The sequence below is a fragment of the Camelina sativa genome, chromosome 4 (assembly GCF_030686135.1).
Source record: "Camelina sativa cultivar CO46 ecotype springtype chromosome 4, ASM3068613v1".
In the NCBI taxonomy this organism is placed as follows: Eukaryota; Viridiplantae; Streptophyta; class Magnoliopsida; order Brassicales; family Brassicaceae; genus Camelina; species Camelina sativa.
In genome coordinates this window covers 24,640,541-24,665,136 of record NC_141883.1, presented here as the reverse complement: position 1 = coordinate 24,665,136, position 24,596 = coordinate 24,640,541, and the positions used below count along the sequence as shown (strand labels likewise).

Below are 24,596 nucleotides of genomic sequence, written 5' to 3'. Positions count from 1 at the left end.
TAGATTGATACATATAGTATTTGTTTTTTTATTTATTGAACATGATACTCTTTATAATGATTAACAAATAAAAAATCAGTATAAAAATAGTTTTCTATAAGTTCATAGTCAAAAATACTAATCTAATAAAAGTAAACTTTGAATAACCTCCATATAAAGATGTAAAAAATTAAGTACTTGGTACTGCAAACAAAACATGTGTAGTACAAGAAAACCTCATCTAAATTCTTTGTACTTGTACTTTCTGTTAGTGGGTTTTAAAGTTGGTCAGCTTTTTTTCCACATCAGGTATAACAAACCTTCCTAAACCTTTTATATTCTATTGGGAATATGGTAAATGCACACTAATTCACAATGCTCTCGTTTCCTTTACGCTAACTCCTCCGAATCTTTCTTTTTTTGCTTTTGCATTACTATAAATAATCAACAAGACACCATTTCTTTTCATTCAACAAACAAACATCTCCTTCTCTAATTCGGATCATCCTTCTCAAAGCTTATTCGTTTCGTTTCATCTCATTCTAGATATGGCTCAGGTAAAAAAAAAATTCTTTTTGTTTTCTCCGTTTAATTTTTTGGGTTTACGTCTGGTTCTTGGCCATAAAACGATGGAACAATGTTTTTTAGAGAATGATTTTTTTTGTGTGCGTGTGTCGGTGTGTGTTCATTTCCAAAAGATGCTAACAGTTGCTCTATGATTCATGGCGGTGTCTGAATTGGTCGACTAATCGGTTTTCAGCATCCGGTTAATATGACAATTAGAAAATTGCATAAAAGGAAAAAAAAAAAGAATGAGATTGATTGGTCTAGGTTCTATCAGCTGTATTTAGAATGTCATAGCGTCATTTTAAAATATTTATTAAAAAAGGTGATAATTAAGCTTGAACGCAACAAAATAACTGTTAATTAGTGTGATAAAATTAGCTGTTGATCATTGTCGGATCAAATCGTCATATATATGGTTCTAACATTGTCGGATCAAATCGTCTAATAAATGCAGACCGTTGTCCTCAAAGTTGGTATGTCATGTCAAGGCTGCGTTGGTGCCGTCAATAGAGTCTTGGGCAAAATGGAAGGTTTGCATGTTTCTCTAATCTTTTTTTTTTGTTCAATGTTTGTTTCAGATACTTTTTATAAATTAATCCTTCGTTTATATATATGGCTAGTAAGTTGTTGACTCCAGACTTTATAAAATTATTGCAGGGGTTGAGTCATTTGATATTGATATCAAGGAGCAAAAGGTGACAGTGAAAGGTAATGTTGAGCCTGAAGCAGTTTTCCAAACAGTTTCAAAGACTGGAAAGAAGACTTCTTTCTGGCCGGTGGAGGCTGAGGTTGAGCCAAAAGCAGAGGCTGAGCCAAAGGCCGAGGCTGTGACTGAGACTAAAACCGAGGCTAAGACTAAGACTGAGGCTAAGGTTGATGTTGAATCAAAAGTGGCAGAAGCCGAGACTAAGCCATCACAAGTTTAAGTATACTAAAGCTGAAAAAGAAGGCTAATCTACCTTTACAACGCTTCTTTATATTTTGTTTGTGTGTGTTCTTGTAAGAACTGCTTTCTCTAAATACCTAATATTTTTATGTTATTATGTACACCTTTTTCAACCTTTGATAAGAAGATGTTGGACCCATGTTGGTCCGACTTTCTTTTATTATAAGTTTTACGTGTTTAAAGTAATTAACTAACTAACTCGGCCAAAAGAAAATAACTAATTAAATACTGTGAAATTCTCAAATTTACTTGTTATAAAACTTAATCCATACCATTCAGTCATCTGTCTGAATATATACAAAAAAAATGAGAGCAGGCCTGAAGAATTAGTAATCCCCAAGCAAAAGTACTTGTTTATCTTTTTTTTTGTGAAAGACAAGCAAAAGTTGGTTTCTGGTCGATTAATATATTTTGGATTATCTTTTCCGACTTTCTTTTATTATACGTGTTTAAACTAATTATTAACTAATTCGGCCAAAAGAAAATAACAAATTAAATACTGTGAAATTCTCAAATTTACTTATTATAAAACTTAATCCATTCAGTCATCTGTCTGAATATATACAAAAAAAGTGAGAGCCGGCCTGAAGAATTAGGAATCCCCAAGCGAAAGTTGTTTTTCTTTTTTTGTGAAAGACAAGCAAAAGTTGGTTTCTGGTCGATTAATATAATTTTGTAAGAAGTTGGGCATTAAGTTGGTATAAAACTCACTTTCTCTTGGTACTATATAAGCCCAAAGCCAAGGAAAAATTACATTACATATTGCGTATGATTTTAAACTATATTGTTTTTGGTAAGAAATAGTGTAACACACACAAATAGATAGTGGTATCGCTCACGGAAAATGATAGCGAGATAATGGTATATACCGATCCATTCATCATTGTACCACTTCTGTTGAATCGTTTTCTTTTCCTGCTCATTCGATGTATAACCATTTAAATGATACATTTCTTACCGATATGGTGAAGAGGTTGTCAAAGAATTCTGATAATTAGTTTCCTAGCTTAAAATAAAATATATGTGAATCTGATTAGGTCTAATTAAGAACTTCGATATATAACGGAAATGCAAACCTTGACGATTTTGATATAAGTATATATCTCTGATCATGCATGTGATTAAAAAACAACCCAAGTCTTTTTGCAAACCTTTTATCGTTCTTCATTATCGAAATACAATATCTATATTTGGGGGAAAAACTTCGACTTACAAAGAAATTAATTTTTTTTTTTTAATAAAGTCAATTAATATTAAGTATAGATACATATCCGTATATATCATGTCGATGAATGGTGCGACGTGCTTACACTATACATATTTGCTGTTGAAAGGTTGGCAAGTCCTTTTCTTTTTTTCTTTTGTTCCCAACTTTTTACGTCTTTTAGCTTTTGAAGCTATCCATAGTATCTCAAATCTCTATATTCTTATGTCCTCTCTAATCAATTGTTCATGAGTTAATTTTACTAATTATGTAAGTTTAACACATCGATCATGTACATGCGAAGCATATACAGTCCAGCATTTAATAAATTAATCACTAAATAATAATTAATAAATTATTATCCATATCAATTATTAATAAATATATAATATCCCATGAAGTTTCCAAGTTCCAACCATACAATACAACTGCATGCCCCCAAAAGATTCCTTCATGACTTAAAATAATTTCATTTGCGTTGTTTTGTTTGTTAAAATATGCTCAACAACTCTTTCCGGAAACAATCATGTTCGAGTTGATTATTAACGAAAACTGTATTAAAAAAATGTTTTCAAGAACGTAACCATCTCTAACCAACAACAACTCTTGAACAATACTTTTAACAACTTGCGTTCGAAGCAAGAAACTGCTCCTCCTCCATCATCTTCCTCTATTGATCTTCTTCTTATTCTCAAGTTTACTTCAAAAAAATTGGGAGATAGACAAATAGAGAAGAGGTAACTACAAACTAAGAAAATTCAATGGATTGCTCAATCTGCACCACAATGCCAACTATTTTAAGACCACCAAGAAACACAATATGTGGATCGTGCTACGAAGGGGCTAAAACCACTATCGCGCTGCTCAAAGAGCTTGAGGGCTCGAAAGAAGATCATGACAAATCGACCCATGAGTCTACCGTCAAGAATGGCTCATCTCTTTCTTCTTCTCCTTTGTTTTCTTGTGAGGTAAGCTCCTTAATTATATATGTTTGTAAAGGTTTCAATTTTTGATTATATCAAAATACATCAATTTATCGACTTTATATGAGTTATCTATTAAATATTGTTCGAGAATTCCAGCCACAACCACTAGAGAAGGTGATCAAATGGATGAAAAATATGAAAGAAACCGAAGAAGAACAGAAGAAAAGGATAGTCTTCTTGAGCAGCTTTGTTTCGGGTTTCAAAGAACAGCTTCATGCTGATATTCTTCTAAAAGCCGGCGATGATGGCCCTCCAATTCCTGCACATAGAGCTTTGCTGGTAATTCCATCGATCTTTTTACTTAATTTTGTGGCATTGATTAGTTAAAAAAAATATATATTTATATGTTATACTAGTAGTGACTATCAAAAGAAATTATAATTTCTATATATATAATTTTTTTTTTGAAAAAACCCATAATTTATAATCAAATTCAGTTTATTGTGGATAACATTTAAAATTAATTAACCATAAAAACAACCATATCATATACTTTGTTAATTAAAAAAAAGACTTGGGTGTTTTCAATACATATAGGCTTCAAAATCCGAGATCTTCAAGAACATTTTAGACTCAGACGGATGCAAAAGTGCTCCAGAATACGCCATAACGCTCCAAGAACTTAACTCGGAGCAACTTCAAGCTCTCTTGGAGTTTCTATACACCGGCACGTTGGCTTCAGAAAAGTTGGAGAAACATGTCTATGCCTTGTTTGTTGCGGCAGATAAGTACATGATTCATTACTTGCAAGAGTTGTGCGAGCAACATATGTTGAGTTCCTTGAACGTCTCTAGCGTTCTCGACGTTCTTGATGTCTCGGATCTTGGTTCGAGCAAGACGCTGAAGGAGGCTTGTCTAGGATTCGTGGTGCGGAACATGGACGATGTCGTTTTCTCGGATAAGTACGAAGCTTTCTCTCAGAAAAACCAGCATCTATGTGTGCAGATCACAAGAGCGTTCTTGATGGAAACGAGAAGCAAGAGAAGTGAATAATTAAACTAGTAGTGAGCTATCACCCTATCAGTGTAAACTTTTGTATGGTTTTATGTAATAGCTGTTTAATTAATTGATCGGATATATCGAAGCTCCAGTCCAGACCAATTTTACGAAGGGAAAAAATTATTTTTTACGAATGGCCCATATTCAAGCCCACTAATAATGCAAAAGAAGCTCATTAAACCACAAGGACCGATTAAACGTTAATTACCTAATTAATAACCTAGCGAAGGGTTTTGAAATCGAATCGACGAAAAGACAAAAAGAGAAGAGCTAGAGTTGAAAAATCGAAGATGAGATCAAGAGAGGATCTTCTTTGCTCTTGAGAGCTGATCAAAGTAATCTCCAATATGATCAAGCTAGAGGTACAAGTTTTCGCATATTAGTGATGAATTAATTATTTTTGGTGCCACGGAAATTACGTACTTGAGAAATTTGAATAATCAGAGAGACATACAATTGATTTTTTTTTTTTCTCTTTCCGTAATCATATGGCTGACTAAGATCCCTTTTATGGTCAAACAAATTTATAAATATCTATAAATTGACTCTCATATACTACCCTAACTATACTACTTCTTCGATAAACATCAGAGACTCTTTGCCTCTTTTCTGAACACCATAAACTATATTTTTTTTTCCATTAAACATCACAAACAATACATTCTCTTCTAATTACATCATAGCAACTCTAAATTGTGACTAGACTTAGTAAATCGATAATCACGTTTTGAAAACCATGTTTACTTTAAGTGAACCAAAAAAACAGAGCCCACGATCAGTCTTTTTCTTCTTCATATCAAAGTCCCAAAATCTTAGGGTTTATATTTCCATTAAAATTTCTTGAACGCTAACAAGATTTCTGAAGTTGCTTTTTTAATATTAAAGTAATCTAATGTTAAGATGTATAAAACGATGGTTTCAAAAAAGCAAAACTATCACCAAAATAACAAAAACTCCAAAAGGTATCATTCATGTTTGCAAAACTAAGCCAAAGGAAACGTTCATAGATACGTTAAAAATTTTACTCATAAACCACCATGTCGGTGCTTGTTTGCGATGGTTGCGTGAGAGAGATTGTATCAGGTACTTGAGATGATGATGACCCGACCTAAAAAATAAATACAAACAATTATCAAACGAACCAGAAAAATAACAAAAGAAAAAGAAAAGGATCATACCTCAGTAGTTCTTTGTCTCTTTGTCTTTTCCTTTGGATATTTTTTACACCCAGCTGCATTATGACCAGTTTCACCACAATACGAACAACGTATAATGCGTCCCTTCCTTCCAAGTGTTTCTTTTATTGTTTTCTTCTTCGGTAACTCGTGTTTTCCTTATATCCTTTGACATGTCTTCTGTCTATTTGTTTTTTTCTTCCCGGGTAGTATAAGCTCAGGTGGTGCTGTTACCAAGCGATACATAGATGTCATCCAGAATCTTGGCCCTCTCATTGGATGTATGGACTGCTCGTAATTGTCTCGCCACAAATCAGTGCTGAAAAATCCTGATACATAATCTTCAACATTCATATCATAATCAATCATTGCTCCATAAGCATGCTCACATGGAATCCCAATGATTTGCCATTTACCACATGTACATGTTCTTCTTTTCGTGTTCACCGAATTCTTATTCCCATAAAGTATAACCTCGTATACTCCATGAGTTGTGGGAGTTGTATCACACTTGTTTGCATCTTTCTTCTGCTCTGCGAGAATCTTGGCAACATACTCTATAAATCTTCCTTCGTGATTCTTGGATTTATTATGCTTCTTCACCATTTGATGCATAGCTTGCCTCCTTATTGTCTCCAACATTCGAATCATTGCCTTAGCCCTTGCTTTTGTCATTGATGCGTTGAATGATTTTGTGGCGTTGTTATCAACATCCTCACAGTTGCTTCCAAGTTTAAAGAAAGCTCTTGACCACGTCTCGGGTTTCTTTTTCATCACTGAATCGTAGACGTCAACATTATACTCTTTCACTTTGTTGAAATTCTCTTTAAACTCAGTCTTGTTGTAGCTCCAAGCTAGTTGCCATATTAATGGTTTGATCATATCTTTTTGTGGATGCTTATTCTTCAAGTTCTCAATGATGTGTTTCACACAAAATCTATGTTCAGCTTTAGGCAATTCCGTTTGCACTGAACTGATGAGTCCCTGAAAGTAAAAAAAAAATAAAAAATACAACACATAGGTTGTTACGTTAGAAAGAAAGGACAAAAAAGAGAGAGAAGTCAAAATTTTGATATGTACCCTTGATTTATCAGAGATCAAAACAAATCCTTCACCATCTTTGAGTTTTAAATCAGCCTTGAGTTGCTGGAGGAACCATAACCAGTTATCCCCAGTTTCAGATTGTACCACAGCCCAAACAAGTGGATAAATCTGATTGTTTGCGTCATGACCAATTGCAGCCAACAACACTCCTTTCACTGCAGTCTTCAAGAATGTACCATCAAGCCCGATAATTGGTCGACAAGAACCTCTCCAAAGTGTGCGTGTTCTTTCAAAACAAACATAAAAGCGGTTGAAAACATCTTCATTGATAGAGTTAGGTATAGTTTCAACAATGGCAGTTGATCCAGGATTTGTAGACATAATCTCTTTGGCATAGCCACGAATGTGAGCAAACTGTTCTTCATACTCCTTCTCAATCAACTTTAAAGCTAGCAGCCTTGCGCTCTGACATTGACCCCTAGAACTCACCAACTTCCATTGATCTTTAATGTGATTTTGAATTTCTAGAGGCATGAATTTAGGATTTACTCTTAGCTTGTCCATGACAAGCCTTGCAATAACCGGACTTCTAAGTAGCCTGCATCTCCCATTCGGAGTACAACTGTGCTTTCGATATGTCGTTTTCACCACCCACATTTTTCTGGGCTCATCATAAGAGCAATACACCCTCCACTTACACTGGCCAACAACGCCACACTTGAATTCAAGCCTTGTCTTCTCCCATCTTCCTTGAACCACATTATTCCCTGAGTTTAAAGCATACTCAATTACAGCCTCTTTGAACTCAACACCATTGAAGAACAATTGACCAATATATAATTTATAAACTCTATTCCTTCGGATTCTTCTATCTTGTAAAACAATCGGATCTTCCTCTTCATCGGAACTATCTGGAATTTCATTTCGACCAACAGACAATTCATCAACAAAATCTCCTACTGAATCTTCTACTTCAAACTCAAACCGATCTACTCCATCTTCATCATCTTCAGCTTCATCGTCGTTTTTCTTTTTCTTACCCTCTCTTTTGTTTTTTTTTCTAATTTGCAGTCATCTTCGTTTTCCTCACTAAGATTATTATCAATATTTTCCATTTACGTGTCGTGTCGTGTTGCATCGCATCCATGTCTTCTTCGTTCATCGGATAACTGAAAAAGTAACAGCTCTAAGCTTTTGACAAAAAAAAATCTAGACTGACGAGAGAGAGAGAGAAACTATGAAAGGAGAGAGAGAACGTACCAGGAAAATCGAGAGAAAGAGAAGTGAGTAGTTGCTGTGATAAATTGAGAGGAAGAGAGAACCCTAAGATTTTGGGACTTTGATATGGAGAAGAAGAAAACTGATCGTGGATTCTGTTTTTTTTTGGTTCACTTAATGTAAACGTGGTTTTTAAAACGTGATTATCGGTTTACTAAGTCTAATCATAATATAGAGTTATTATGTTGTAATTAGAAAAGAATATATAGTTTGTGATATTTAATGGAGAAAAATATAGTTTATGGTATTCAGAAAAGAGGCAAAAAGTCTATGATGTTTATTGAAGAAGTGCTACAGTTGGGGTCGTATACTAGAGTCAACCCAATATCTATAGATACGAATGAATACTTTTATTTGGATCATGCATGGCTATCACTCCAGGTCCTAATCGCTTCGGCCACTGCCTGTCTCACTCCTTCAGCATCCATGCTGTCTCCATCATCATTCTGTAAGTAAGTATTCAATAAAAGTTAAATAATATCCTTACATTCGTTAATATTTATTATTATATAATTATGATGGTGATGACGAAGAACTGTGTTTACATGTGATGAACCAATGGCACGCAAGCTAAATGTGTCTGTACATGAAGCCCTAGCTTCAACAACATCAAGTCCAAGATCTTCAAAGGTTTCAAGAACACAAACCAACATGCCTTCCTCATTCTTCTCTGACATTACCTTTATCATGAACCCCTTCTCTAGGGTTTCCACTGTAACCTATCAATATACAATAACCCAAAAATTATTAGTCATGGTTCTTAAAATAAATGAAATCAAGTATACTTATATGTTTATACCGTAGGATTTGAGTCGGAAGGGTCGCAGAATGATTGCTCAGACATGTTCTCATTGTTGAGTTTTTCGACTTTTTGCTTAAGCTTTTTGATATATTTTGATGCATCCACTATGATCGATCTTTCACTCTCCTGCAAAACATGCGTTGCATATATATATCAGCGATACTGCTCGGTTTAAATAATCAAAATGACAAGTTTAGTCCCTTTTCTCGATGATGCTCTGCCCCTTTATATATGTATCTTTGTTAGAAAAATATATTCAATATGATTAGGAGTGAACCAAGTAATATATATATATATATATATATATATATTGTTGAAAGGAGAAGTAAAATTGAACATAATAAGAAAAAATTTAAAACATAGATGTTTCATATATAGTTTTTTTACTTTTTCTCAAAGAAGTAAACTTAGAATTAGTGAAGTATCACAAATCGACTAGCTAGTCAACATTTAGAATTTCTTGATACTCGTCAAAGCAGAGTTTCAATACATATATACATATGTATATTTTAAAATATTCATACGACAAAAATGTATATATTTAGAAATATATGAACGGAGTAAAGTTTGATCTTTTTTTTTTAACAAACAAGTTTGATCTCTTTAATGAATGAAAAGAAAGATAGAGATCACGTAAGGTTAAATTGGCATGTGGACATATATGAATATGAATGTTCATCTAATGAAATATACACATAAATATAGTAAATATATAAATAGTAGGACTGGAATTTAATTTATGATCATAGAAGAATCGAATTATGTCGGGATAAAAAAAAAGGTAAGAAAATAGAATGGTGGAATTTGATTACAGCATGAGAATTAGTGATTGAACGAAGCAAATGAAACTTCTCACGAAGAGAGGAGCCTCTCTTGTGTTCCCTCGAAACCATTCTTATATGCTTTAATTGGCTTTTCCTTCTCAATTCCTCTCCGGTTCTCGTCTATATATATATAGAAAGTGTATATGAGTGAGAATGATGATGTAGAGATCTGAGTTTCTTCAAAGTGTATAAAGATCCTCTCTCGTCTCTCACATGTCTACCGTGTAGTCTCTATTTATCGCTACAATATGTGATATATACGGACAAATTCGATTGGTATCTCGTGAATTACTTGCTTCCATCTATGTTTAATTACACGATATTCCACATATTTATAATATATTATATATTATATATATTATACGTGAGAATATTACTGCATTAATTTAATATATTTTACTCTTAAAAAAAAACTTAATTAATGTAAATTTAATAAATTGGTATATGCACAGGATAACTTAAGTTGCAAGAATATCCGACAATTCACTAGTCTCAAGGCGTGGATTTTGGTTCAGAATCTCTCGATAATCAATAACACAACTAAATAACAGTAAAGTCATCATTTCTAAGATACATACAACTACGATCCAATCGTGAATCGTAAAGATTCAAGTGCATGTTCATGTTATTCCCTTTTCGATTGAGAATTGATTCTTATGCTTATCATGATATACATTATTGTGCCGTAATTACTAATTAGTCATGACCAATTCTCTTCAACCCCATATACATGTGTGCGCATGAGTGGTTCTTGAGTGTACATATAGTATTTGGAGAAACGAGGAGATCGGCTAGAACTTGAATAGTAATCATATGAGCTCGTGATGGAAGAAGAAATAATATGAGAAATGTTTGTACATACATATATATATATATATATATATACTAAATAATTATTAAAATAGGAGCATCGAAAGAAGTTAAAGAAGAGGATAAAAGCAAACAGAAGAATGTTAGTTGTGATATTGGAATGCCTCCAAACACTCCTCACGGGGATCTTATGAATACCCTTCTCTCTCTTCACCTATCCACTATCATCTTGTATATATATATATATATATATATATTCATATGTACCTTTATATATGTGCATGCATTTGCATATATACATCCCATTTCTTATACCCACAACTTGATTTTCCTTTCTTTTTATAAACGGTTTGTTGGATCATAATCTTATCTGATAGATGTCTTCTTTTTTTGTCACATTGATTTTATTTGAGTACAAATCAATTATTCGAAACGTCGTCGAACTTCTAAGAGTTGGACTTTTTTTTGGGGGGGGGGGGGGGGGTAATGGCATTGCAAACATTAGTTTTACAACTAAGCTAATTAAGGGAACCATTGATTTAATTTATTCAATATAAACCTCTTTGATGAAAAGAAAACCAAATCAAAGTTACACAAGAGTATGCAATATTGTGATGACTGATGAGTATATAAGGGTACAGAATGGTCTATATTCCACAAGGACATACCCATCAATTCACGTGTGCCGGTGAATCATCACCACACAAAAAAACTACACAATAGGGAAGCTCTCATTCTTGTCACATATAGACTATAGATATCCCTACCATTTCTCATATTCTTCTAGTTTTACAGACTGTTTTCTCCTAATTGATTAATTGTTTGATTAGAAACGATAGATATTTAGGGTTTCAATTGCTCGGATTTGTCAAAGAAAATGGCACTCACGTGATTTGCACTTCGGGAAGTACACTCACATGCCCAAATTCACGATGTAAAAAAGAAAAACAAAACCTATTAATCTCTAAAGTTGAGAAATAAATGTCATGGAGAGTAGAGAGAAAGGGACGTGAGCGAGAGAGTTTGGACATTATAAAGTTCATATGCGAAGGAGATTTTGTCTCTTCCCTTATATTCTACTAGAAATATATTTTTGTACTGCTGCATATTATTCGTGTTTTACTTCGGCTTTGATAGAAGTGGGTATGTGTCCGTCGACCACACGTTATTGTAAATACAAGATTGAATTTGCATTGTTTGAAAATATAATAGTCAAGCTTTTTTGGGTTAGTAAAACAAATAGGGTTTTCTTTATAGAGGATTAGTTTTGAATTTTGACGCTTACAAAATAAGTCGAATTTACTTTATAAGTTACAACTATTATAGACGACAAAAAGATCGATATGATACAACTATAATGTGTCAAAAGTACACTGTAATTAATCAGTATACACATCGTCTAGAAAAATTGTAAGAATAGAACAATATGCATAGATACTTTTCTAAACAAATGACCACATAGGAAAAAATGTCACATAATATTAAAAGTGACAAAATTGCATAGTTCTAAAAGAGTATCATCCCCTTTCTTTAGAAAATTTTATGCACAACCAGTCGACCATGTATGTATTTTATACAAACCGATTATACTAAAAAGGATAATGACATCACCCTCCCAAAAAGGCTCCGTTAGCAGTCAAATTGGTTACCAAAAACAAAAAAAAATCGGGTTAAAAGTGACCAAGTATCAGAATTAATAGACTAATTCATTTCTTCATATATTATTGTTATGTATATCCATCCTTCGATTTTTATTGTATAATAAGTATATAAAACAAAATATAAAAAATGTAAGAAGGTCTCGTGTTCGTGACAGCTCTATATCCTTTGTCTTCTCCTCATATGTATCGTATTCCCTTGTCCGAATCAAAATATCATTCCATGACACCTAACTGCACATTTTGATAATTTTAGGATTACAACAAAAAGACTGAAAAATCTTGTGACCGAAGTAAAAAACAAGAAAAAAAACTGGAAAATCCAAAACTGCAGAGGCTACTACACAAATACCAAGTGTGAAGAGATCATTAGAAGGCTTCCATTGTATTAGGGAAAAGATTCATGCATCTAACTTCGGTAATTTTATCAGTTTACTGTATATTCTATATATGTTAAACGTATAGTACGGTGTTAATCGACATAAATATATTCTTGGCTTGCTGCATTGTCCATGTCTCTCTCGTTACATGGTAATTAAAAGACAAGTCATTAGTTAAAAAGCTCCAAAGAGATGTGAATTTGCATGGACTGTAATTGAAGTTTTAGAAAGGACCAAAAGGACAAAAATAAAAACGAAACATATCTTAACAAGAATGTACAAAAACAAAACCCATTCCATCTGCCCCACTCTCTTGTTCTAAGTGACAAAATTATCATAGAGAATTAGGTCACGGGGGTGGCTTTTGGCTATCAAACATCACTCCTTGTTTTCAAATTGATATATTATATTTTTTACACGTACCACATATATATATATATATATATATATATATATATATATTACATTATTACATGCCTGACGAAATTAAATATAGAAAAAATAGAAATTCTATTTCCAGTGGTCGTTCTTCAACTAATTTCTCATAAAAAAAGAAAAAAAAAATATTTAAAAAATAAGAGAGAATGTAGGAGAGTACTCAAATTGCTTATTTGAGAACCAATTCTTTACCTATATGTACATGTGTCTCTTTAGTAGTGGTCAAATTTTAATAAAAAATTAAAATGTTGTTATATAATTAAAATATGTATATTTTCTTTTTCTCAGTAATGATTGTCCAGTTGCACCGTTGGATTTGCTCTTACATTGTGTTCTTAATTTTAAGACAGAACGTCTTTAAACCATCATTATGAATTCCTTTACCAAATATCTCGTATCATAGAAAAAAAAAAACTAACACATGGATCCATAAAAGTTTCAATATGCAAGCATAAAAGAAGCCCATTAAATATGTTACAGGCTCCTTTAGGCCCAATAGTTTCTTTCTAGCCTTTAGCACCGCCGAGGCCCGAGAGAGAGTGAAGAAGCTCATGGAAGATGGTCAAGACGTCAATGAAACACCTGATGCTTTCGAGTTACATAAGTGAGAGCAACAACGATACAGACACAATCAGAAGAAGACAAAGAAGGTTTCGGGCATTGACAAGTCATGCGGATTCTTGCTGCTCACCTAGTTAATGTAATTTCCCCAAATTATTTGTCTCTTTTACTATTTCTAAGCGTTTCTGTGCCTTTCTCGTCATCAATGGTTTAATGGGTCGTCGTCACCGATTCGTCTCTAATCTGAAGTCAAATTTTGCAGCATCTTCGCAGAGGAAGAAACGCGTATCATCCTCGATCTCGGAATTATTCCTCGGTGAACAAGAAAGGTGCCTCCTTTTCCCTTCTCTCCATGCTTCAATCAAGTGTAATAGTATGTGAAGAGATCGACTCGTGGGCTTAATTTTTACACTAGAATAAGACCAGAATGTAGTAATTTTGATTTTGACATCTTAGGAGATTTTGGCTCAGGAGTTGTAATTGACTTCACACTAGTGATGAGATGAGAGACTGGTTGTTTTGTTTGATGCATTTGATGAGAGCTTATGAACTTTTTTTTTGGTTCAGTAGTTGTAATTGAAGTCCAAAGTGGTTGCTTTGTTTGATGCATTTGTAGTTTAATGCTTTAGATACAATGATAAAGACTAGATCATAAAGGAGGTTTCTGAAGAGTGTGAATTGGACTCAACAGGCAAGTAAAGGGTCTTTAGATATGGGTGTGTTGATGTTCTTAACTTTTTTACTCCATAGTTTTGATAAATTCGTAATGATGAGGGAAATATCCATAAGTGTAGAAGAGAGTGTGGAATTGCACTCAACAATGAAGAAAGAAAAAGACCTTGAGATTTGTGTGTTGTTGTTGATGTTCTTGGCTTTGCTTCTCCATTTTGTAGATGACCTTACATTGGAGGAAGAAGCTGAGAGGAAAATTGGCTGGTGTCTCAAAATTTTCTTTGCTGGGACTGCTACGTATATTGGATACCAGTTTTTCCCTTACTTGGGTATGTGAATCTCTATTTCGGAACAGCTTTGTTACATTTTTTAATCGTGAATCGTTGTTGTATGTATACTTTACTGACTATCACTTACTGTCTTAGGTGATAACTTGATTCAGCAATCAATATCGCTTTTACATGTGAAGGATCCCTTGTTTAAGAGAATGGGAGCTTCTAGGCTTTCCCGTTTTGCCATTGATGGTAAGCCCTCTCTCTAACTCGAATTACTCTCTGATTGTGATTGTTTGCTGAAAAGAGAAAGGATTGAATCTATACTTATTTGGTCTCACCAGTGATGAACTTGTTTCTGGCTGATGTATTGTAATTATTTGGTTTGGTCTTATAAAGATGAAAGGAGAATGAAGGTTGTAGAGATGGGTGGGGCTCAAGAGCTTCTACATATGTTGGGAAGTGCTAAAGATGACAAGACAAGGAAAGAAGCTCTCAAGGCGCTTGCTGCTCTCTCTAAATCAGGCAAGTCTTGTGTTAAACACGTTCTTTTGTGATTCTTCTACTTCTGCATTTTCATCGATTCATTGGATTGCTCACTCCTTTAAATGTCCTCTTGAGCATGCTTATTTCCCCAAATGCATCTGAATTTTCAACTCTCCTTGACTACAGATGAAGCTGCCAAGTTCCTGGACTCTAATGGAGCACTCTCTATTGTCAAATCGACTCCAGATTCCTTGGAAGATTCAGACATTTCAACATACAAGTCAAACATACTTGAGAAGCTAGATGATAAAAACCTCACTGTGTCTCCCAACTAAGATATTCTTTTGAAAAAAGGATCACAAGTCTAGGTATCTCCATAGACCATAGTGCTAAGCTTTAGAAGAACTGTATCATTTTGTCTTCCTTTTTTCCATCTTATAGAACCCTTCATTTTGTTGTTGTTCCGGATGTCTGATTCAGATAAATCAAGCTTCAATCCTCAATACTCAATAATGTCTGATTCATATGTTCTTTGTTATGAATGGAATGCAAGAAGATAAGTTTTAAAGAATTTAACAATTTATCTTTCCCTGATTCATTAGGTTCCTTATTTAAATATATCTGTGAGGAGAAGAGGTCACGTGGCTAGAAGAAAAAAGGAAATTGGTGTTTGATTTGGAATTTATTTAATTATTATTACCATTTTAGTTAATCTATTCTAATCCTACTGAGAATAGGGAATTTACTTTTCTTATATATGTTAAGTCTTTTGCTACAAGTATGTACATGCTCATTAGAAGAGCAGCAATTACCCACCGAGAAATAAACAAAGAATTGATTTCGACTTCGTCTTATTATTCTCAGAGCAATTCTTTTTTCTGTTTGTTTGATTCTTAATCACAAAACACCAAGAGGGTTTTGTTTTCTCCGAAGAGAGTAACGAGATTCGTGGAATTCGGTGGGGGGTTTCGATCTAGATTGCTATTTCGGTGGTGGTGACTTTTAATTTGGAGATTTAAGGAAAACATGGATCCCAACACAATGCAAGATTTGTTGGTAATGCGTCGTACTGCTGTTCCAACGAATGACAAAGCTGTTAGGGATCGCCTTAGACGACTTGGGAAGCCAATTACTCTGTTTGGAGAACAAGGAATGGAGAGAAGATCTAGGTTGAGTAACCTTATGGGTAGCCTTAGTGTAGATAAACTACTTGAAACGCACGTCGAAGAAGAAGATGCGGCTCCAAAAGAGCAAGTGTATGATGATCAAGTATCTATATACCCGTTTTTTACCGAGGGTCCAAAGGAACTTAGAGAGGCTAGAATAGAGATTGCCAAGTTTTCTATCAAGAGAGCAGCTGTCAGGAACCAGCGTGCAAAGCGGCTGAGGGATGAAGAGTCTAAGTGGGCTTTAAAGCATGCTAAAGACATGGTCCTGGATTGCAGTAACTTTGGAGATGATCGTCCTCTTACCGGCTGCTCCTTCTCTCGCGATGGAAAGATACTTGCCATCAAGTTACAAACAAGATTGCTGTCTTGGAGGACAATAAGGAACGTGCAACTGATGTAGTGTTCTCCCCTGTGGATGACGACTGTCTAGCAACTGCTTCTGCTGATCGAACTGCAAAGCTGTGGAAAACTGATGGAACACTAGTACAAACTTTTGAAGGTCATTTGGATCGTCTTGCACGCGTTGCCTTCCACCCATCAGGGAGATATACCTAGGAACAACCAGCTTTGACAAAACATGGAGATTGTGGGATATAAACACAGGTGCAGAGCTGCTCTTGCAAGAAGGTCACAGTCACGGTGTCTGTGGAATTGCATTTCAACAAGATGGAGCATTAGCAGCTTCTTGTGGGCTTGATTCACTCGCACGGGTTTGGGATCTCCGCACTGGTAGGAGTATTCTTGTCTTCCAAGGAAAAACCAAACCTCTACTCTCAGTGAACTTCTCTCCTAATGGTTATCACTTGGCATCTGGTGGTGAGGATAATCAATGCCGTATATGGGATTTAAGGATGAGAGAGTCATTGTACACTATAGCAGCTCATTCTAACCTTGTGTCTCAAGTGAAGTATGAACCACAAGCAGGTCACTTCCTGGCCACTGCCTCCTACGACATGAATGTCAACATATGGTCGGGAAGAGATTTCTCGCTCGTTAAAAGCTTAGCAGGGCATGAGTCAAAAGTCGCCTCTCTCGATATCACTCCAGATTGCTCGTGTATTGCTACTGTATCACATGACCGCACCATCAAGATTTGGACGAGCAGTGGAAATGGCGAAGATGAATCATAAGTCTAGGTATCTCCATAGACCATAGTGGTAAGCTTTTGAAGAACTGTATCATTTTGTCTTTCTTTTTTCCATCTTATAGAACTCTTCATTTTTTTTTTTGTTCTGTATGAAAGGAATACATAGTCTGATTCAGATACATTAAGCTTCAATTCTCAATACTCAATAGTGTCTGATTCATATGTTCTTTGTTCGTTCATAATGGTATACAAGTAGATAAGTTTTAAAGAATTGTAACAATTTATCTTTCCCTGCTTCAAGTAGCAACAAATATTGCACTTCCTATAGCTATTACATTGCATTTCCTGACAAAACCTATTTCACAAAAGATATAAACATAAATGCTAGCAAAAGAAAGGGAAAGCTAATGATTTTACAGATTTCTTTGAAGTGATCATAGAGGGGACTGTTTGCAAAACTTTTTCCAACGATTAGTTTGCTGCAAGGCTGTATAAATTTGTCCAAATAGCAATAATGCTAGTAGCAACTGCAAGAACAAGCATTATCGCAGCTACGAGCTTCTCTCTTGAAGTCGATACACCATGTACATTCCTGCCGTTTCAAAATCAGAAAACAAGTTAAATAAGCATTTTGCAGGAAACTTCATCTAACAAAGGTTACATAGTAAAGATGACAGAGCTGATGTACCTTAGAACCATGGCGGCTGGAAATATAAATCCTATTGAAACAGTGGTGGTTGATCCCAAGAACTGAAAGAAGTACCAAATGTCCGGCACAGCGATTGCAGACAAGAAACAACAAATCAGGAGAGCTAGAGTGAGTCCGACGAATCTTTTTGAGTCATTTGCTAAGGAAGGCTTCTTGGGGAACAAGAGTTCATCGAGATTTGCTCTCAATGAGAAGTTGATGAGAGGAAAGACAAGCATGAGGTGAAGCGCGTAGCTGAGTCTGACAACATCATTGAGAAGAGAACCAATGGAAGAACCAGAGCTCTGGTCAAAGTTCACTAGAACATCTGACATGGTTGCATCTCCAAACAGAAGATACCCGAAGAGTCCAGTGGCGAAGTAGATTGCAGCGCACAAGATGACAGAGAACTTAGTTGCTGGGATCACATGTAATGGATCTTTGAGCTCGAATCCAATTGGATGAACTGCATTATTATTCATCACAACACCAAACTCAGAAACAGGATAAAAAAAAACAGAGAAGCAATAACCGATTCGGTGTAAGAGGCATACCATTGAAATGAAACGTGAAGGCTGTTACTATAACAGGGGAAGCCGTAAAGAGTTTCCAAAACGATCCTCCATTGTTCAACTCTGGGAATAGTCTTGTGTTCTTCGTTTGCCCATTCACTAACGCCGAGATCGCCAGCACGGAGCTAATGACAACAAACAGAACCGCAAGAAGAAACGATACCGCAGAACTAAATGCTAGTCTTTCTACATAACCCATTTACAAAAAACAATCAACAATCTCATAAACACGATTAACTTCTAGGTTTTAAATCATAGAAACTTTACCAACACGTCTGCACAAGACCAATGGAAGCAAGACGAAGCAGTAGACAAACAACAAAGCGAAGATTCTCGTGTTCCACCAGCAAGAACCAAACCATTCTTGCAAAACTCCAACATGCTCAGATCCTCCATTTTCATTACCCGAAAGCACATCTCCTGAGAGAGAGAGAGAGTGAGAGAGAGTAGACACACACACACACACACAAATCCAAACTCAGCATATCTGTTGTTAAGCTCAAATAGTAGCAGAACTAAACCTCTACACCAAAGATAGATCCAGATGAGTCTTTACCTATAATAATGGAGATTACAATAATACAACCAAAAGTGGCAACCGTCGTAGCAACCTGTACAGCGACGGATCCTGTTTTGCCAAACGACTCTTTCATAACTCCGGCGTATGTAGTTGATCCTCCGGCAAGTGTTGATTTCATGAGAAAGCCAGCAGAAATTATGGAAAGCCAAGCTACGATCGTGATTATCGTAAACGCTGGGATGATTCCGAGAACCTTAAACGCCGCCGGCATTGACATTATTCCGGTTCCGATTATGCTCGTCGACAAGTTGAAAACGATGCCTGAGGTTGATGATCCATGCTTCTCAGACGAAGGCTCTTCTTGCTTAGGCAAAAGGTGAGTTTTGATCTGTGGTGACATCTTTTCACTAACCGCCGGAGAAACTTAAAAAAATTTGCCGGCGGGAAGAAGAAGCTTTCTTTTTTTGGGTTGTTGTGTGAGGAAACGGCTTCATATAGCCCACACGGGTTAATAATGGAAAGTACCGATATACCCTGGGGGTATTAGCCTTCACCGTTTGCCGTTTGGGGGTAACACAGGGAAAATGATATTTGACCATTGGGAAACCAGACAGGCTGGTCTAATTTATTTATTTATCAAGAAAAAAAATATTCCGTCACGTTGTTGAAAAACGTATAAACTATAAACATTACACTAAAATAAGAAAAGTATACCTAAAATGTTCTTATTTAATAAACAAAAACCATAGAACTATTAACTATAGAACAAATACTGAAATAAATATAACTGGTCCAACTCCAATCAATTTGCCACTTGGACCTCGTAAGTAGTCTTGGACATTCGGTTTTTTCGGGTTAATCGGTTCGGGTTTTTCGGTTTTTCAAAATTTCGGTTATTAAAAAAAGCTGCTGAATTGACCTGAATTAAATTTCGGTTCGGATTGTTCGGTTCTCGGTTTATTCGGTTCGGTTATCATCTTTAAAATCTGTTCCAAATTAAACTGAAGTCAATTTTTTCTCGGTTTATTCGGTTAACCGATGATATTTGTCGATGAAATCAGCCTCTTCCATGCGCAATAATCTCACCTAAAAATCTAGAAACAAACCCAATATGTATGCACTATGCAAAACAAACCAATCATAACGAGAAGGAAACAAAAAGTGGAGGATTTGAGGTCACAGAATGGAGAAACTGAAAGAAGAAAGGTAAAAAATTCAAATCGCCCAGATTATATCAGTTAGGCTAAGAGGATGGAGATGCGGAAATCAAAAAGAGGTAGAAGGAGATGCGGCTGAGGATGGAGATGCGGAAATCAAACCTAAAAAAAACTTGAGTTTAGGTGATGCTTGCAGAAGAACCGAAAAACCGTTCGGTTATCGTCTGCTGAACCGAACCGAAGTGGTAACCGAATTACCAAAATAATTCCGCCGATCGGTTCGACTCTCCTTGCACAATCAGTGTCGATAACCGAATTTGTCGGTTTTCTCGGTTCGGTTTTCTCCGAATGCCCAGGAAGAATGCATCTAGATGAAAAAGTGGCCACAAGTGTTTTACCGTTTCTGATCTCATTTTTTTCTCAGTTTTTATAGTCTATATTTTTTTAATTAAAGCATATAACTAGTACTCCAAAACAAATGTTTAAAAAAAAGTCTTGTTGATATAATGAAATACACTATATTCATTGACGGCCTCAAAGATGGCTCACGTCACGTGTAATAATAATTAAACTTTAGAACGGACAGTCGTCTCTTCGACACATTTGCATCGAATAAAAACGAAAGGCGCGACGAATGTCGAATTCAAAACCTGATACACGAAAAACAAAATATAGTACTACTAAAGTTTCCTTTTCTATCAATTCATGTGATCTCCGATCTCTAACGCAGAGTAAGAGTAGAGTACCAAAGTTTACTCAGTTCATATTTTTCGAATTTGTTAGTCTAGTTTCACTTGACATTGTTTTTAATTTCGTAAGTAAACAGAATACATGATTGCATCTGGTTCATTAAGTAGAAAGTATACCAAAAAAAAACGTTTTATATATTATCCCATTTATACTATATTTTATACATGTTCAGTTAACTCTTTTTTTGCGTGGAAAGGTTTCTGTTTATTTCCAAAAAAGGCTAATAATTAGGTAAGATTTATGTATATTTCCAATTTAACGAACCAAAATAAAATACAATGCTCTGTATTTTTATATAAAAACTAAAATTCTAATTTCTACCAAAAAAAGTATTAAAATCCTAACTATTGATTTTCGAAGAAATTATTGGAGTTTCATCAAAAAATAATAGTCAAAAAAACGAAGAAGAAAAATAACAGATTTATTAGTCTGTTAGCATATAAGTCTTATCTAGTTAAGGAATCAGCGTGTAATATTACTTTTTTGATTATTTCATTTTATTTAACTATTAGTTGTATATGTATATTAATGAATAACTATGTTTTTTTGGTTAAAGATAATAAAATTAGATGTTAAAGAAAAAAGAAAAAGAAAAATCCTAACATCAGCTGTTATTATAACTTTCGCTTTTGTATTCCCCAACACTTTTTTAATTTTTTTCCATCAGATGACAAAAAAAAAACAAAAAAAAAGAAAAGAAAAATCAGCTGTTATTATATCCTTCAAGCTAACAACGTTACTAAGCTCATATTTGAAAGCCGATTCGGCCCATCTGAATTGGTTTCCCCTACCGCAGCGTGTCTGATTTTTCGCACTCGATCGATTCTCATATCTCTCTAATCGCAGCGAATTATCAAAGCAATCTCTCTCGAGGAAGAAATAATAAATTATTCGAAGAACCAATCGGAGTCTGGGGAGGTAAAGGAATACATATCATTTTGTCTTTCTTTTTTCCATCTTATAACTCTTCATTTTTTTTGTTGTTCTGGATGAAAGGAATACATAGTCTGATTCAGATAAATTAAGCTTCAATTCTCAATACTCAATAATGTCTGATTCATATGTTCTTTGTTTATTCATAATGGTATACAAGATACGTTTTAAAGAATTGTAACAATTTTATCTTTCCCTGATTTTAAAGTACATAGCGACAAAATATTGCACTTCCTATAGCTATATTACATTGCATTTCCTGACAAAACCTATTTCACAAAAAAAATATAAATTTAAATGCTAGCAAAAGAAAGGAAAAGCTGATGATTTTACATATTTCTTTGAAGTGATCATAGAGGGGACTGCTTGCAAAACTTTTTCCAACGATTAGTTTGCTGCAAGGCTGTATAAATTCGTCCAAATAGCAATAATGCTAGTAGCAACTGCAAGAACAAGCATTATCGCAGCTACGAGCTTCTCTCTTGAAGTCGATACACCATGCACATTCCTGCCGTTTCAAAATCAGAAAACAAGTTAAATAAGCATTTTGCAGGAAGCTTCATCTGATAAAGGTATTATAGTAAAGGAGACAGAGCTGATGTACCTTAGAACAATGGCGGCTGGAAATATAAATGCTATTGAAACAGTGGTGGTTGATCCCAAAAACTGAAAGAAGTACCAAATGTCCGGCACAGCGATTGCAGACAAGAAACAGCAAATCAGGAGAGCCAGAGTGAGTACTATGAATCTTTTTGAGTCCTTTGCCAAGCACGGCTTCTTTGGGAACAAGAGTTCATCGAGATTTGCTCTCAATGAGAAGTTCAAGAGAGGAAAGACAAGCATGAGGTGAAGCGCGTAGCTGAGTCTGACAACGTCATTGAGAAGAGAACCAATGGAAGAACCAGAGCTCTGGTCAAAGTTCACTAGAATATCTGACATGGTTGCATCTCCAAACAGGAGATACCCGAAGATTCCAGTGGCGAAGTAGATGGCAGCGCACAAGATGACAGAGATCTTAGTTGCTGGGATCACATGTAATGGATCTTTGAGCTCGAATCCAATTGGATGAACTGCATTGTTATTCATCACAACACCTAACTCAGAAAGAGGACAAAAAAAACAGAGATTGGTGTAAAGAGATGGGTTTCTTACCATTGAAATGAAACGTGAAGGCTGTTACTATAACAGGGGAAGCTGTGAAGAGTTTCCAAAACGATCCTCCATTGTTCAACTCTGGGAATAGTCTTGTATTCTTCGTTTTTCCATTCACTAACGCCGAGATCGCCAGCACGGAGCTTATGACAACAAATAGAACCGCAAGCAGAAACGATACCGCAGAACTAAATGCTAATCTTTCTACATAACCCATTTACAAAAAAAAACAATCAACAATCTCATACACATGCATAGTTTTATAGATTTCTAAGAACACAAAGATGATAAGAAACTTACCAACACGTCTACACAAGACCAAAGGAAGCAAGACGAAGCAGTAGATAAACAACAAAGCGAAGATTCTCGTGTTCCACCAGTAAGAACCAAACCATTCTTGCAAAACTCCAACATGCTCAGATCCATTATCGTCATTACCTGAAAGCACATCTCCTGAGAGAAACATAACACAAATCCGGTGTTAAGCTCTCAGAACTAAAACCTCAACACTAAAGATAGATCCAGATCATGACTTTACCTATAATAATGGAGAAGATGACCATACATCCAAAAGTAGCAACCATCGTAGCAATCTGTACAGCGACGGATCCTGTTTTCCCAAACGACTCTTTCATAACTCCGGCGTATGTAGTTGATTCTCCGGCGAGTGTTGATTTCATTAAGAATCCAACAGAGATCGTTGAAAGCCAAGCTATGATCGCGATCATCAGAAACGCTGGGATGATTCCGAGAACTTTAAACGCCGCCGGCATTGACATTATTCCGGCTCCGATTATAGTCGTCGACACGTTGAAAACGACGCCGGAGGTAGATGATCCATTCTTCCCAGACGAAGACGACGAAGAAGAAAAAGAAGGTTCTTGCTTTGGCAAGAGATGAGTTTTGATCTGTGGTGACATCTTTTTTACTAACCGCCGGAGAAACTTAAAAAAACTTTGCCGGCGGGAAGAAGAAGCTTTTTTTTTTTTGGGTTGTCTCACGGAAACGGCTTCATATAACACGGTTAGTAATGGAAAGTACAGACATACCCTGGGCGTATTTTGCCTTCACCGTTTGTCGTTTGGGGGTAAATTAGGGAAAAATGATACAGTATTTGACCATTGGGAAACCTGACAGGCTGGTCTAATTATCATGTCAGTGAGATCACCCAAATGATCTGCCGTCACGTAGTTGAAAACAAATACGACTATATATGAGTCCAACTCTAATCAATATGCCACTTGGAACTCTTCAGGAGCAGGACGAATGCATCTAGACGACAAAGTGGCCAAGTACAACTTGAGTTTCTTTTGATCAACATCATCTTTTCATTAACGAAAATGATACAACCAAATCAAAGACACATTACATTCAACTCTGGAGAAATGGACCAAATGCAATGGTTGATCAAGTACAACTTGGAACAGTAGGCGGATCCAATGCTACCTAACCGATAACCATTGCATTTTTTAACCACAATGAGATAG

General features: G+C 35.4%; 6 protein-coding genes and 2 pseudogenes across 8 annotated transcripts; 4 read left to right on the top strand and 4 right to left on the bottom strand.

Moving 5' to 3' along the window:
• The first annotated feature begins 251 nt into the window (after positions 1-251).
• LOC104781523 (copper transport protein CCH) lies at positions 252-1,658 on the top strand. Its single transcript, XM_010506222.3, has 3 exons — positions 252-536; positions 1,001-1,076; positions 1,204-1,658. Exons 1-3 carry the CDS (start codon positions 528-530, stop codon positions 1,470-1,472), a joined length of 354 nt encoding a protein of 117 aa, XP_010504524.2. The 5' UTR covers positions 252-527; the 3' UTR covers positions 1,473-1,658.
• A 1,444-nt stretch (positions 1,659-3,102) lies between these two features.
• LOC104781522 (BTB/POZ domain-containing protein At3g56230) lies at positions 3,103-4,772 on the top strand. 2 transcript variants are annotated; one of them, XM_087511521.1, is made up of 3 exons: positions 3,103-3,664; positions 3,779-3,961; positions 4,220-4,772. In XM_087511521.1, exons 1-3 carry the CDS (start codon positions 3,458-3,460, stop codon positions 4,673-4,675), a joined length of 846 nt encoding a protein of 281 aa, XP_087367647.1. In that variant the 5' UTR covers positions 3,103-3,457; the 3' UTR covers positions 4,676-4,772. The 2 variants fall into 2 exon arrangements, with proteins under 2 accessions (XP_087367647.1, XP_087367648.1); XM_087511522.1 differs by having other exon boundaries at positions 3,390-3,664; positions 3,771-3,961.
• A 765-nt stretch (positions 4,773-5,537) lies between these two features.
• LOC104781521 (uncharacterized) lies at positions 5,538-8,148 on the bottom strand (annotated as a pseudogene). Its single transcript, XR_015597520.1, has 3 exons — positions 6,937-8,148; positions 5,860-6,840; positions 5,538-5,789 (listed from the first exon to the last, which is right to left on the bottom strand). The product of XR_015597520.1 is annotated as an uncharacterized LOC104781521 (transcript).
• A 287-nt stretch (positions 8,149-8,435) lies between these two features.
• On the bottom strand, positions 8,436-10,034 carry LOC104781519 (uncharacterized). Its single transcript, XM_010506217.3, has 4 exons — positions 9,793-10,034; positions 8,978-9,106; positions 8,724-8,897; positions 8,436-8,624 (listed from the first exon to the last, which is right to left on the bottom strand). Exons 1-4 carry the CDS (start codon positions 9,871-9,873, stop codon positions 8,538-8,540), a joined length of 471 nt encoding a protein of 156 aa, XP_010504519.1. The 5' UTR covers positions 9,874-10,034; the 3' UTR covers positions 8,436-8,537.
• A 3,593-nt stretch (positions 10,035-13,627) lies between these two features.
• On the top strand, positions 13,628-15,652 carry LOC104781518 (uncharacterized). Its single transcript, XM_010506215.3, has 6 exons — positions 13,628-13,790; positions 13,914-13,980; positions 14,545-14,652; positions 14,749-14,847; positions 14,995-15,120; positions 15,268-15,652. Exons 1-6 carry the CDS (start codon positions 13,761-13,763, stop codon positions 15,414-15,416), a joined length of 579 nt encoding a protein of 192 aa, XP_010504517.2. The 5' UTR covers positions 13,628-13,760; the 3' UTR covers positions 15,417-15,652.
• A 326-nt stretch (positions 15,653-15,978) lies between these two features.
• Positions 15,979-17,412, top strand: LOC104784107 (U4/U6 small nuclear ribonucleoprotein PRP4-like protein pseudogene; annotated as a pseudogene).
• A 136-nt stretch (positions 17,413-17,548) lies between these two features.
• On the bottom strand, positions 17,549-19,582 carry LOC104781517 (amino acid transporter AVT6C-like). The gene is made up of 5 exons (XM_010506214.2): positions 19,154-19,582; positions 18,865-19,017; positions 18,580-18,783; positions 18,026-18,491; positions 17,549-17,929 (listed from the first exon to the last, which is right to left on the bottom strand). The coding sequence occupies exons 1-5, from the start codon at positions 19,515-19,517 to the stop codon at positions 17,809-17,811; spliced, it is 1,308 nt and encodes a 435-aa protein (XP_010504516.2). The 5' UTR covers positions 19,518-19,582; the 3' UTR covers positions 17,549-17,808.
• Positions 19,583-22,122: 2,540 nt separating this feature from the next.
• Positions 22,123-24,330, bottom strand: LOC104791917 (amino acid transporter AVT6C). Its single transcript, XM_010517924.3, has 5 exons — positions 23,648-24,330; positions 23,410-23,562; positions 23,110-23,313; positions 22,562-23,027; positions 22,123-22,465 (listed from the first exon to the last, which is right to left on the bottom strand). The coding sequence occupies exons 1-5, from the start codon at positions 24,027-24,029 to the stop codon at positions 22,345-22,347; spliced, it is 1,326 nt and encodes a 441-aa protein (XP_010516226.2). The 5' UTR covers positions 24,030-24,330; the 3' UTR covers positions 22,123-22,344.
• Positions 24,331-24,596: the final 266 nt, after the last annotated feature.

Coding starts and splice junctions, on each gene's coding strand:
- LOC104781523 (XM_010506222.3), top strand. Junction 1,077..1,203: donor AGTCTTGGGCAAAATGGAAG/GTTTGCATGTTT, acceptor AAATTATTGCAG/GGGTTGAGTCATTTGATATT.
- LOC104781522 (XM_087511521.1), top strand. CDS start 3,458: ATGGATTGCTCAATCTGCACCACAATGCCAACTATTTTAAGACCACCA. Junction 3,665..3,778: donor CTCCTTTGTTTTCTTGTGAG/GTAAGCTCCTTA, acceptor CGAGAATTCCAG/CCACAACCACTAGAGAAGGT. Junction 3,962..4,219: donor CTGCACATAGAGCTTTGCTG/GTAATTCCATCG, acceptor CAATACATATAG/GCTTCAAAATCCGAGATCTT.
- LOC104781519 (XM_010506217.3), bottom strand. CDS start 9,873: ATGGTTTCGAGGGAACACAAGAGAGGCTCCTCTCTTCGTGAGAAGTTT. Junction 9,107..9,792: donor CAATCACTAATTCTCATGCT/GTAATCAAATTC, acceptor CATGTTTTGCAG/GAGAGTGAAAGATCGATCAT. Junction 8,625..8,723: donor GTGCCATTGGTTCATCACAT/GTAAACACAGTT, acceptor ACTTACTTACAG/AATGATGATGGAGACAGCAT.
- LOC104781518 (XM_010506215.3), top strand. CDS start 13,761: ATGCGGATTCTTGCTGCTCACCTAGTTAAT. Junction 14,848..14,994: donor TTCCCGTTTTGCCATTGATG/GTAAGCCCTCTC, acceptor GGTCTTATAAAG/ATGAAAGGAGAATGAAGGTT. Junction 15,121..15,267: donor TGCTGCTCTCTCTAAATCAG/GCAAGTCTTGTG, acceptor CCTTGACTACAG/ATGAAGCTGCCAAGTTCCTG.
- LOC104781517 (XM_010506214.2), bottom strand. CDS start 19,517: ATGTCACCACAGATCAAAACTCACCTTTTGCCTAAGCAAGAAGAGCCT. Junction 19,018..19,153: donor TGTAATCTCCATTATTATAG/GTAAAGACTCAT, acceptor TCTCTCTCTCAG/GAGATGTGCTTTCGGGTAAT. Junction 17,930..18,025: donor CCAGCCGCCATGGTTCTAAG/GTACATCAGCTC, acceptor TTGAAACGGCAG/GAATGTACATGGTGTATCGA.
- LOC104791917 (XM_010517924.3), bottom strand. CDS start 24,029: ATGTCACCACAGATCAAAACTCATCTCTTGCCAAAGCAAGAACCTTCT. Junction 23,563..23,647: donor CATCTTCTCCATTATTATAG/GTAAAGTCATGA, acceptor TGTTTCTCTCAG/GAGATGTGCTTTCAGGTAAT. Junction 23,028..23,109: donor CTTCACGTTTCATTTCAATG/GTAAGAAACCCA, acceptor ATAACAATGCAG/TTCATCCAATTGGATTCGAG.